Source organism: Colobus angolensis, unplaced genomic scaffold (assembly GCF_000951035.1).
Source record: "Colobus angolensis palliatus isolate OR3802 unplaced genomic scaffold, Cang.pa_1.0 Scaffold168, whole genome shotgun sequence".
NCBI classification, from domain to species: Eukaryota; Metazoa; Chordata; class Mammalia; order Primates; family Cercopithecidae; genus Colobus; species Colobus angolensis.
This window is the reverse complement of record NW_012114799.1, coordinates 4,548,826-4,561,288: the sequence shown is the minus strand read 5'-3', so window position 1 is coordinate 4,561,288 and position 12,463 is coordinate 4,548,826. Positions and strand designations below refer to the sequence as shown.

Below are 12,463 nucleotides of genomic sequence, written 5' to 3'. Positions count from 1 at the left end.
GGCATGGTGACGCATGCCTGTAATCCCAGCTACTTGGAACGCTGAGGCAGGAGAATCACTTGAATCCGGGAGATGGAGGTTGCAGTGAGCCAAGATGGCACCGTTGCACTCCATCCTGGGCAATAAGAGCGAAACTCCATCTCAAAGAAAAAAAAAAAAGAAAAAGCTATTTTTCATTGTCATTGAGAATATCCATATATATCTATTTGTATAGACACAAACTGAGACAGAAGTTTTATGAAACAATATTTATTCTTGCCATAAGCAGTGCATTCTGCTATTTTGTTTTACAATCTATTTCATTTTTAAAGGGGTTAGTACTTTGACATATGAATTTGGGGTGGGGGAACACAAATACGGTCCATAAGAGTGAGAGGTCATGGTCCATAAGAGTGAGGGGTCTGACAATTATGTATGTAAAAATCGTAAGTGTGATGTAAATGTTTGCGTGTGTTTTTGTGTGTGTGTGTGTGTTCCCAAGGCCCCGGGACGAACTCATTGTGTGTTTCTAGATGCTGTTGACCTACAGCTTTGAAGCAGGCCCGTGTCTACCCTCCTGGGTCAGAGGCTTTAAAATGCTCCCAGGTGTCTTTGCCATCAGGGCACAATTCTGCCCCCTCCCCATGCAGCTCCTGGCAGGTTGTCATACAAACCAAGGACTGGCCTGCTACTTATACTTTTATAAATATTCAACCAAAAGACAAATAATGTTTTTCAGTTCTGAGCAAGGCTTTGTCATGACAAATGACTACCCCTCAATTTGTTTGGGGAACACTGAAAAACCAAGAGTTAAGAAGAGAAATGGGGCAAACCAGAGAAATGTTTTGGAAAGACCTTTGAGAGAACAGGAATCTCCAGGGTAAGCCAATTCTGGGGGCAGAAAATATTTCTTCACTAGAGGAACATAGGAGAGTAAGAATTATTTTCAAATCCCAAATCCTGGATTTTCTCATCGCTCTCAGCCTTATTTGCATAATTGCATACATTTGCATATCATTTACATTTGCCTATTGTTTTCTATGGACTCGAATCCCTGACAACTGTAATTATGAAAAATACAGACTGAGTCTGTTTTGGTTTGCTTTGTTTTGTTTTTGAGAGAGGGAGTGTGTTACTCTTTTGTCCTATTTGATTACCATTGTATCAAATTTTGCTGGAAATAAATAAGTCAGTAGATGTGACTGGAAAATATTTCCTTTTTGTTTTCTTTTGGAGATTTGGCTACTAAGTTTATGAAATTTCTTGGTATTAAAACAAAATGAAATGAAGGCCATTCAAATCCACTATTGAAGGACAAACTGAAGACAGGGACATGGAGTAAGAAAAAATCGCAGCTCCCTGTCCCTGCCGCTGGGGCTTCCTAGCTGCTTTGCCGTCAGCTCCATTCACATCATACTTTCCATCGGAGACACTTGAGGCCAGCTTAGAGCATCAGATCCTGGTCTAGAAACTAGCATTTCGAATGGGAGAAGTGAAGCACAGTGTTTGAATTGGCACTTAGTGGACACACTGAAGAAGGTGAGGATGAACTGCCTCAGAGACAGTGATGTTTAAAACTCTTGAAAACCTAGGCAATACCATTCACGACATAGGCATGGGCAAAGACTTCATGACTAAAACACCAGAAGCAATGGTAACAAAAGCCAAAATTGACAAATGGGATCTAATTAAGCTAAAGAGCTTCTGCACAGCAAAATAAATGATTATCAGAGTGAATAGGTAACCCACAGGATGGGAGGAAAGTTTTGCAATCTATCCATCTGACAAAGGGCTAATATCCAAAATCTATAGGGAACTTTAACAAATTTACAAGAAAAAAACAACCCCATCAAAAAATGGGCAAAGGATATGAACAGACACTTCTCAAAAGAAGACATTTATGCACCCAACAAAAATGAAAAGAAGCTCATCATCACTGGTCATTAGAGAAACGCAAATCAAAACCACAGTGAGATATCATCTCACAATGAGATACCATTCTAACTAATGATAGCCAGTAAGAATGGCGATCATTAAAAAGTCTGGAAACAACAGATGCTGGAGAGGATGTGGAGAAATAGGAATGCTTTTATACTGTTGGTGGGAGTGTAAGTTAGTTCAACCATTGTGGAAGACAGTGTGGCAATTTCTCAAGGATCTAGAACCAGAAATACCATTTGACTCAGCAATCCCATTACTGGGTATATACCCAAAGGATTATAAATTATTCTACTATAAAGACACATGCACAGGTATGTTTACTGCAGCACTATTCACAATAGCAAAGACTTGGAACCAACCCAAATGCCCATCAATGATAGACTGGATAAAGAAAATGTGGCCAGCTGGATGCAATGGCTCACGCCTCTAATCCCAGCACTTTGGAAGGCCAAGACGGGCGGATCACCTGAGGTTGGGAGCTCGAGATCCTCCTGACCAACATGGAGAAACCCTGTCTCTACTAAAAATACAAAATTAGCTAGGCGTGGTGGTGCATGCCTGTAATCCCAGCTACTTGGGAGCCTGAGGCAGGAGAATCGCTTGAACCCGGGAAGCAGAGGTTGCGGTGAGCCGAGATTGTGCCATTGCACTCTAGCCTGTGTGACAAGAGCGAAACTCCATCTCAAAAAAACAACAACAAAAAAAAAAGTGGCACATATACACCATGGAATACTATGCAACCATAAAAAAGGATGAGTTCCTGTTCTTTGCAGGGACATGGATGAAGCTGGAAATCATTCTCAGCAAACTAACACAGGAATAGAAAACCAAACACTGCATGTTCTCTCTCATAAGCGGGAGTTGAACAATGAGAACACATGGACACAGGGAGGGAAACATCACACAATGGGGCCTGTCAGGGGATAGGGGGCTAGGAGAGGGATAGCATTAGGAGAAATACCTAATGTAGACGACAGGTTGATGGGTGCAGTGAACCACAAATCTGCATGTTCGGCACATGGATCCCATAACTTAAAGTGTGTGTGTGTGTGTGTGTGTGTGTGTGTGTGTGTGTGTATCCCAAAAAACTCTTCAATGGTTCCCCACTGTCTTCAGGATCAAGTTCAAAGCCCTAAGCTCATTTCGGGGCCTAAACCCCTAAATCCTTCATGACCCTGTCTGATGAGGTTTCTGGCTTCCTCTCCATCTTCTTGCTTCTTCTTTGCTCTCCCTACTCTTGTCTGCATCTATGTGTTCTCCACAGAGCAACCAAAGTGGTCTTTTAAAGCCACTAAGACCCTCTGAAGAATTTGCATTATTTTGAGAATGCAATCCAGACTCTTTAGCATGCCCTGCAAGTCCCCATGTGTCCAGGCCTCTGCCTACCTTGCCAGCCCATTTCCTACTGTCTCCCCCTTTCACTGCATTTCAGCCACATTGCCTTCCTTTCTGTTCCTTGAACACATAAACTCTTTACCAGTTGGTGGCCTTTGCAACTGCTGTTCCCCCAGCCAGGAACACTTTTCCAAGTGTTCCCTTCTCATCTTCAGAGCCTTTGCCAGGTCACTGACCAGCCAGCCTCTTGCTCTCTGTCACATCACTGCTTTATATTCCATTCTCTGAATTGACCATGTTGACTCGTGACCCCTAGAATCTGAGCACCATCAGAGCAGGGACTATGTCTATCTTGTTCACCAGCATATTCCCAGTGTCTAGGTTGGTGGGCCTGACACAAACCGAGTTTCAATAAAAAGTAGTGAGTCAGTGAATGAACGTGTGAGAGCCAGTGGTTCTCAAAGTTGAATGCGCTACTTTGGGAGGCTGAAGTGGGAGGACCACTTGAGGCCCGGAGTTTGAGGTCAGCCTGGGCAACATGTTGGACCCCCGGTCTAAAAAATAAAAAAGTAGTTAGCTGGGCATGGTGGTGTGCACCTGTAGTCTCAGCTGCTTGGGAAGCTGAGGTGGGAGGATCACTTAAGCCTCGGAGTTGGAGGCTGTGAGTGAGTGTGATTGCATCACTACCCTCCAGCTGGGCAATAGAGGAGACCCTGTCTTTAAAGAAATTGCTAATTAAAAAAAACCGTTGACTCTGCATCAGAATCACCAGGAGGCTTGTTAAAACAAGTTGCTTGCCCTACCTCTAGAGTTCTGATTTGGTAGGACTGGGGCAGGGCTTGAGAATTTGCATTTCTCCCAAGTTCCCAGGTGATGGTGAACCTGCTGGTTGTGGGACCACAGTTTGAGAAATGCGTTAACATCCATAGCTGAGTGCTTCTGAGCTCACATATGTTTAATATTTCATGCCTTTGTTCCCTTTCTTTTTTCCTAGAACATGGTTCCCTCATTCCCTGGGCAAGCCTCCCACCTGCTTTAAGATGTGGGATGGGCATCATTTCCTTCAGAAGGCCTTCTCTGATCCTTGGTGCCCAAATCTCTGCCCCTTAGAACCTGATGTAAAGGGAGTCCTAACCTTTCCATGCTGCGTTGGGTTAACTCTGCACATTAACTGGATTTCTAGACCACAAGTCCACCAGAGCCTGCATTAGTCATGTCTGTATGCCAGCTGGGAGCTCAAGAATATTACCTCTGAACTCGAAGAGGACGTATGATGCCTCTGAAAATGAAATCAGACCCACACCCTGGGCAGATCTAGACTCCCAGCTCACTCTTGGGCCTCATTATTTCTAGAGGGCTTTTCCCACAGCCGCCTTCTTTTTGCTTTTTCCTCTTACCGAACTCAACCCTTAATAACACTGTCTTCTCTCCTTTGTCTCCACTGTTTAATTTTTCCAGCTTATGCTCAAACCTAACTGTCCCATTTATTTGGTCAGCCTTAATGTACTGTAATAACTGGTAGAGAGCACTAGGTCACTTCCTTGAGGCAGAGCAATAAATGCTGAAATTGGTTGGTGGCGGGGGGAGGAGTGAAAGAGAGAGAGAGAGAGAGAGAGACTTTTTGATGGGTTCTCAAATTCCAATTTTATCTTCCTAAATACTACTCTTTGAAGTCACCTCATTTTTCCCAACTATTCTGAGAAATCTCAGTGCTGTTCCCTTGCCTACAACAAAGCTAATACACGGGCAGAAGAGTGGGGTTCCCTGGAGGCCCAGCCTGCAGTGAGGTATCCCATGGCTTAGCTGTCCCTGAGTCCTACTGATGTTCATGCTTTGGAAGAAACTCACCTTGCTGTGGTGTTGGAGCTGCACCCAGCCTTCATAGCCGAACCTCTGCAGTGGGGAGAAGCACAGTTAGAGTCAAAAAGCAAAGACCAGGCTGCAATCAAGGGGCATGCTTAGCGCAGAGGATCCTGAGCTCCACCTTTCAAGCTTTGCCTTCCCATTTCCCCCATACCCATGTATCGCCTATTTAGTATTTACAATTAAATTCACTTACATTTTTCCTTCAATATATTTACACAAGAAGAAAATTCTGTTATCTCAGCAGTGCTGGTTTTATCTTTTCCCCTAATGCAGTTTTAATTTTTTAAATGAAGATTAACATGAAAAAATATTGTTCATGTACCACCTAAAATCATGTCACAGGTTACCAGGAGTACATCGCCCCTAAGGACCACTCTTTAGGAAATACACTGCTTTTCAAACTCTGCATTGCAATCCATGAGTAGATTGTGATATCAGTTTAGTGGATAGGGACTCAAACATTTTAAAACAGGAAATCATGTATATAGCAGATGCTGTTGGTGTCCCGCTCGTATCCCTTCGCTTTGACACTTCTGTGCATACCAGCCCACCTCCGTCAGCCAGCGCCTGCATTTCATTGGCTGAGGGCTTTCCCCGGGAACCTGCTTTGATCAAGCCAACCTAGCAGGTAAGAAATACTATGAAATTAGCTCCCTGCATCCCCTCGGCCCAACAGCCCTTAACAGATAATTGAGGGAGTTGTATATAAATACACTGAACACACCGTACCCCACCCCTCGGTCTGGATAACGCAGAGATGAGGCACACATTTTGCTCTGGAATACAAACCTTTCACTGGCTGCCCTATTTTCCCTGTCTCACTTCCTCACTCTACTGGTGTTTCCTGGGATCACCTCCAAAGCAAACTACTTGTATCTGAATCCTTGTCTCAGGGTCTGCTTCTTGGAAAACATAGAGTAAAGGAATGGAAAGGAATAGAATAAATTAGAATGTCTCCCATGTAGTAGGTAATGGTTTCATAACATTTTTTCTTCCCATTTAATGTATATAAATGTTTGTACTGAGTCACAATGTAAAGTAGATTTCCGCCTGGGAATCATGCATAAAAACTGTGGAAAGCCACCGACTGAAAACATAGGTAAGTATGACTCAAATAACTACTGGCTTTATCATATATCATACTGCATCATATCATTATTCCTTGTTCACGCTTTTATGGAGTCCCATCTATGACAAGTCTTACTAAGGAAGAGAAAATAAAAGGGAAGGACAGTTCCAGCCCATGTGGAGCAGAGTCTTGGGAGGTTAAGGCTGGGGTAGGCAAGGAATCAAAGGGCCACATCATCGCATGTGAGACGCACTGTGACCGTGATGCACAGGTGCTCTGGGGGCCTTGGGGAGGGAGCTGACTTTATACCTTGGGCTGCAGTATTGGGAGGGACATCAAAAAGGTAGTCCCGGGGTCAGATTGGAGAGGATCTTCTAGTGTTCAGGATTTCCACGCTTCCTGCATGGCTGTCACAGTGTGGTGTCAGAGGGAAGGAATGGAGGCAGGAGATAGCTACATGAGGGGGCTCCTTAATGACTCTGAGTTGGCCAGCAGCGATGGGTCAGTGAGCAAAGCAAGCTGAACATCAGCTCAACTTCTCGTTTGTTGTGGCTGGATGAGGCCAGGGTACAGCAGTTGATTTTCATGCCGCAGTGCAGGGAAGTTGTCTGTAGGGAGTCAGGTCTTGGTGGATCCGTTTCTTAGCTCCCTTCACCTCTAGACTGAGGGGAAGGTCTGGGCCTGGGCCACAGTGCAGCATAGGGGTGTTTGTGTCTCTGTGTCTGTGCCTGGGGTCTGCCTCAACAGCTTCATAAGGTTTGGATTAATTCTATACCAGTCTTATTCTACCCAGGTAAGAGGTCTGTTCTTGAGTCCTAGCCCCAAATAATCATATTACCTTTAGAAATCTATCTTCGGTTTCCTCCCCAGTGACATCAGCAGACTTGGTTTTGGAGGCTGGGCAGGCAAGGGAGACTGTCGGCCGAAACTCAGCTTCTCCTCCCTGCACCCAGCCTCTCCTTTGCTTGTGCCCCCAACCCCTGCTCTCGCCCTTCATGCATTCAATGCCTTTGTACTTTTTCCTTCTTTTCCCCTGGAAAAAGCTGCCAAGAGAGATATGTTGGGGGAGGGATGGAATATGACCTTAATCAGTTACACTTTAGAGTCAACTTAAGACTGTGCTCTTAAACTGGAAATTTGCCATTGAACTTTTATCCTTCATGTAGAAGAAAGGGTTTTATTTCCTTCTTTCTCTACTGCCTGCTTTCTCCCCCTCACTCTCTTTCTTTGTTACTTTTTCATAACTCTGTAAGGAACTCTCACCCGTATGTTAGCAGGTAGAGAAGCATTCCATGTGGGGAAGGGCAGGGAGGTAGGAAAGGCAGAGCAGAGGGATCCTCCCACACGCAACAAGTCACTTACAAGGCGCTTGACTTGGTTGGCGTGAAATGTCTCCAAGTCCCTGTTTCCCTATGTGTATTAATAAAAATGAGGCTAACAGGAGTGGCTGGGACATAAGTTTTCAGGGGAATTAGGTGAGATAGTGCATATAAAGCTGCTGACACCAGGCCTGGCCAGTGGACAGGGCTTCATTCATTCATGCTAACAGTGATGCTGGTGATGATGGTGGTGACGGTGGGGGCACTAATTGCATGGTGGAGGGAGTGAGGTAGTTGTAGTGGTGTGGCTGAAGTAGTGAATATGGTGGCAGTGGTAGTACCCATGATGGCTGATGGTGATGGTGGTGGCAGTGACAGTAGCAGTGGGGATGGTGGTAGGGGTGGCAGTAGTGGTGACAGTCTTATTCCAACCCCAAATAGAATACCCTGGGGTCAGAACTAAGGAGAGCCATGAGGAAAGGAGCCCTTTGCCCCTCTGTATCCCTCCCTCCCTTTCCTGGAAAGTGTGAAGTGCCAATTTACCTCACAGGCCCCTTGCAAAGACCCAACTTATTTAGGGCAATTTTATTCTTCTCCAGGTCCGTGCTTGACGTAGACCCTCAGTTCTCATCCCAGGTTGAGCCGAGCCTGGGGTCTAAAATTTAGGACCCTGGGAGTGGTTTTGGTCCGAGCATATGCCCCAGGAAGCATGTACAATCTGAAAGTGTTTGACTGACAATAACCAGTGTCTCATAGGCATTTATGAGCATGCCAAATAAAAAGCAAATTGAAAACATTCCAGGAAATTCAGTTTTATAGACAAGAGATATGTTTCTGAAATGCACATGTATGAATCAAAGAGGATGAACTGAATGACTATTGTTAATGTCTTGAGGACATCACACCTCCATGAGGTGAATAATGAGCCTCCTGGGTGATGAAACCAGATATTTATCTCCTCAGAAGGATTTTCTAAAAATCAAATGATGTCTAGGATTTTGTCTTCTAAAGCCTTGTATCGATCAAGTGCAGTTGCTAACAAAAGAAGGTGGAAGTGTATGATTTTTAAATTGGAGGTCAGAATTTTTTGCTCCATTTATAATTAGAAGAATCTTTGCAAGCCCTACTATTGGGCAGACAGTAGGCTGTCAATAAAGCCTTGCTGGAGGAAAAAGCTGAAACTGTATCATCCTCATTGTTGCTGTGAATAATCCATTGCGGATCAACCTGAAACATCTTTCGCCACAGTTTCTTGGGCCCCACCTCCTGTTTGTGACAGCAGAGAGTGTGGGTCCTCATTCATCAGAAACAATTTGATCAAGTATCCCTGAATCCACTGTCTTTATACTTCGGATACGTATTTTTTTCAAGGATCCTGCTTGTAAGTCTGACTAAAATTATTATTAGCAAGTGAAAATGAAAAGATTTCTCAAATCCCAGCCCTTTGTCATCATTAGTTAACCATCACTTCAGGCATGTTGATTCTACTTTTCTGTCTCTTCATTGTATAAGAAGGTCAAGGTTATTCCAGCAGCCGTACTCTCTTGGGCCAGTTTTCTCAAGGTGGATGTGGTGATGGAGAGGCTCTTGAGGGACTGTGGTGGCCCCATATAGCTCTGAGATTCTAGGTTCATTTCTGAGTCTCAAGCATCTCATCTGTCAAGTGAATAGTATAAATCTTATCTGCATATTTTGCAAGGTTTATGTAAATTATTTCTCCCTCTGTCTCTCCCTAGAAGTACGAAGTATTATAACTATAACGATGAAAATGATGTAGATAGTGATGATGAAGTGTCAGCTGTCTGTTTGCAGCATGTGAGACTACTACATAAGAAGAAACCTGGTTTGGAATGAAAAACCAAACATCGTATGTTCTCACTCGTAAGTGGGAGCTAAGTTATGAGGATGCAAAGGCATAAGAATGACATGATGGACTTTGGGGACTCAGGGGGAAAGGGTGGGAAGGGAGTGAGGGATAAAAGACTACAAATTGGGTGCAGTGTATACTGCTTGGGTGATGGGTGCACCAAAATCTCACAAATCACCACTAAAGAACTTACTCATATAACCATACACCACCTGTTCCCCAATAGCATATGGAAATAAAAATAAATACATAAAAATAAAAAAAGAAGAAGAAACCTGGTTTATTGGGACAAAATTTCTCTCCCTCTTTAAAGCAATAGCTGGTGATAGAAAGGAGAGGGAGTTTGGAAGCTGGGAAGTCCAAGATCTGGTGAGAACTGGCTTTCTGGTTCTAAGATGGTGCCTTCTTGCTGTGCCCTCATGTGGTAGAAGGGGTGAACAAGCTTCCTTGGGCTTACTTTATAAGGGCACTGATCTCATTCATGAGGGCTCTGCTGTCATGACCTAATCACCCCCAGAAGGCTGCATTTCCTAATACCATTGCCTTGTAGGCTAGGGTTTCACCTGAATTCTGGGGGAGATGTCCATATTCAGACTGTAGCTCTCTAAGCCTCAAAATCCTGTCTGCACAAGGAGGTGTATGCCCTGGAGCTTGGAGCCCTGCTTGGAGGGTCGGTCATGCTAGCTAACTCTCTCAGTGGGACAGTACAGGTGGGCATTGTCCTCTAGAGACCACCATGGTGGTTTCCAAAGCATTTCATGTGGATGTTCTTTCATATTCAAATAGAGAAAAAAGCTGTAACAGAGGAATTAGTGCCATTTGCTAGGTATAGATTATGGCTATTTTAAAATACCAAATACTAAAATTTGGATTTTACCAAAACTCTTAGATTAGGGAGTTTCTTCTTGTGTTCACAAATTAATCAATGTGTTCATTGCATCATTCATCAGGCAAATACTCATAAACGAGGGGTAGAAAGTGGTGGGCACCATACGATATAAGAAACTGCATGCAGCTTCTAAATAACACAGATGCACTCTCACAAAGGAACTGGTGCATTCCCTTCCTGAAATCATTAACATTGTGAAGCAGTTTACACTTCAGTAAACTATGATGAGGACAACAGCACTCAGAACAGCATGTTCCTGTGTCAACATGTAGAGTCCTTTTAGGAAGAGCAGGTTGAATGGTTTAGCTTTTATCCTTAGCTGTATATAGGATAGGCTTTCAAAGATCACTTGTATTTTTCAATCCACGGTTTCTACCACCCATCTTACCTAAGATACCAATGGACAAAGAAATACTTAAGATAAACATTCTTCTATGAGACAACTATGAGAAGAAAATAGTTTCATCTACCTGCACGATGACCCACATTTAATTCAAGTTAGGGTTAATTCATTTTCCCTTATTTGGGATAAAAAAGATGAAACATTATTGGTGGTGTGAAAGTACTGGCAGAATGCTGAAGATTGGGTAAAACCTGATATTAAGCCTGAACAAGCCTATAGCCAATTTTACATTTCCTTCATGTTCCTCACCTTCCTCTTTTTGTATTCATTCAAAAGTTCTTAATGACAAAAGGAAATTTCCATCTTTAGAGAAACACAAAGAATACTCTTTTAGTAGATGTCACTGTGCAAAAGTTTCATGTCATTTATTCTAGGGTTTTTTGATGTACCTACTTCCTAGTTCTTCATGACAAAGATTTATAGAATAAAGAACATCAAAAAGTAAAGGTTTCAGGCAGTGTCCTAAAATAGACTAAAAAAAAAATTCACAAAGCTATCTCGGTGCTTCTAAAACTTATTTTAAACATTTTGAAAAGGAGATATATTTTAGAAGTCCTTGAAACCAATCACATTCCATTTTTAATAGTCTTTTATTTAAAATTGTAACTTTAAATTCTGTAGTTGGCATGTATCTTCCCAGCAGCTGAATATGTGATTTTAAAGAAGGTAAATCTGCTTTACTTAAATTTTCCAGAAATTTTAAAGAATGGTTCATTTGAGGGGAAAAAGGGATTCTGAGAAAGCACTTATTTCTTTAATCCAATATTCTTTCAAAATAAATGTAAAAGTCATTTTTAAAAACTAGGAAATCAGAACTACCAAATAATTTAAGCTCCCCCCACCCCCCACCAAAGCAGATAAACTAGACATCTAATTCCATAAAGAAGAGAAAGGCATTGAGAAACCCTGGAGAAATTTCAGAAATAATTCAGCAAATTAATTACCATTACCTTTTTTAGATCTGGCCATTCTTTTGGTAGAATATGACTATGGATGTCAATTTTCATCTCCACAGGATCAGAGAAGCATGTAAGGAAAGAAGTTTTGATATCAAGAGACCTTTGTGAAAACTGTGGAGTTAATTGATTTACTTAGTCCCTTTATAGCCACCTTCAGGCAGCAGTCAGTAGGCCTGCCCAACCCAGTCTAGGTCCATTAGAACTTCCTTACTAAAGTTCAAAGTTCTGTTTATTTGTTAACCAAGCTTTGGTTAACCAAGCTTTGTCAACCAAGCTTCGGGTCAACACACTTTGGTAGTCAGGACTCTTGGCACAAAACTTAAAAAAAAAAAAAAAAAAAAAGAACTGTACTCAACTGTATGAGGTCAAAAGCACAGCAGGATGCTTTGACTTATAGCAGGCCAAAAATTGACTAATTTTTCATTTTAAATATTTTAACTTTTATAAAGCTATACATAGTAATCAGTTTGTAGTTAAAAATAAAACCATGTAGAGGGCTTTTGCAGAAAAAGGATAGATCCCTGACTCACCTTTTCTTACCTTTCCTTGCACGATTTAGAAGCAGCCAGTTTTTATGCTTTTGCTCTTTTTTCAGTTAGTTACTCCCATATCTTTAAATAATATTTAGCAGTTGGCTTGTTCATGAAAATTTAGCATCTTGAAAAGTTGTCCGGAAGTTTCGTGTTTACTTTTAAATCACAGAAAGGGTCCGCTCTTCATATATGTTTTGTCCTCCAGTGCCTTTGTCTCGGACTCATTCATTCATGCATTTTTTTCCTTTTTTTTTGTTTTTTAATTTGAGACGCAGTCTCACTGTATTGCCCAGGCTGGTATCG

The 12,463-nt window shown here is 42.4% G+C and overlaps 1 protein-coding gene across 2 annotated transcripts in view; it reads right to left on the bottom strand.

Annotated features, from left to right (window-relative positions):
- Nucleotides 1-11,740, bottom strand: part of ACMSD (aminocarboxymuconate semialdehyde decarboxylase) — a 65,287-nt gene extending 53,547 nt beyond the window's left edge. Inside the window, exons 1-3 of one of the 2 annotated variants that reach the window (XM_011937720.1) lie at nt 11,619-11,740; nt 5,911-6,017; nt 5,104-5,148 (exon numbers count right to left, since the gene is read on the bottom strand). Coding sequence is in view for 1 of the 2 variants with exons in the window: in XM_011937719.1 (XP_011793109.1) it covers nt 5,104-5,148; nt 11,619-11,675 (102 nt within the window). In the remaining variant the exon portion in view is untranslated. The remainder of the gene's footprint in view (nt 1-5,103; nt 5,149-5,910; nt 6,018-11,618) is intronic. The other variant, XM_011937719.1, reaches the window with a different exon arrangement.
- Between the last annotated feature and the right edge of the window lie 723 nt (nt 11,741-12,463).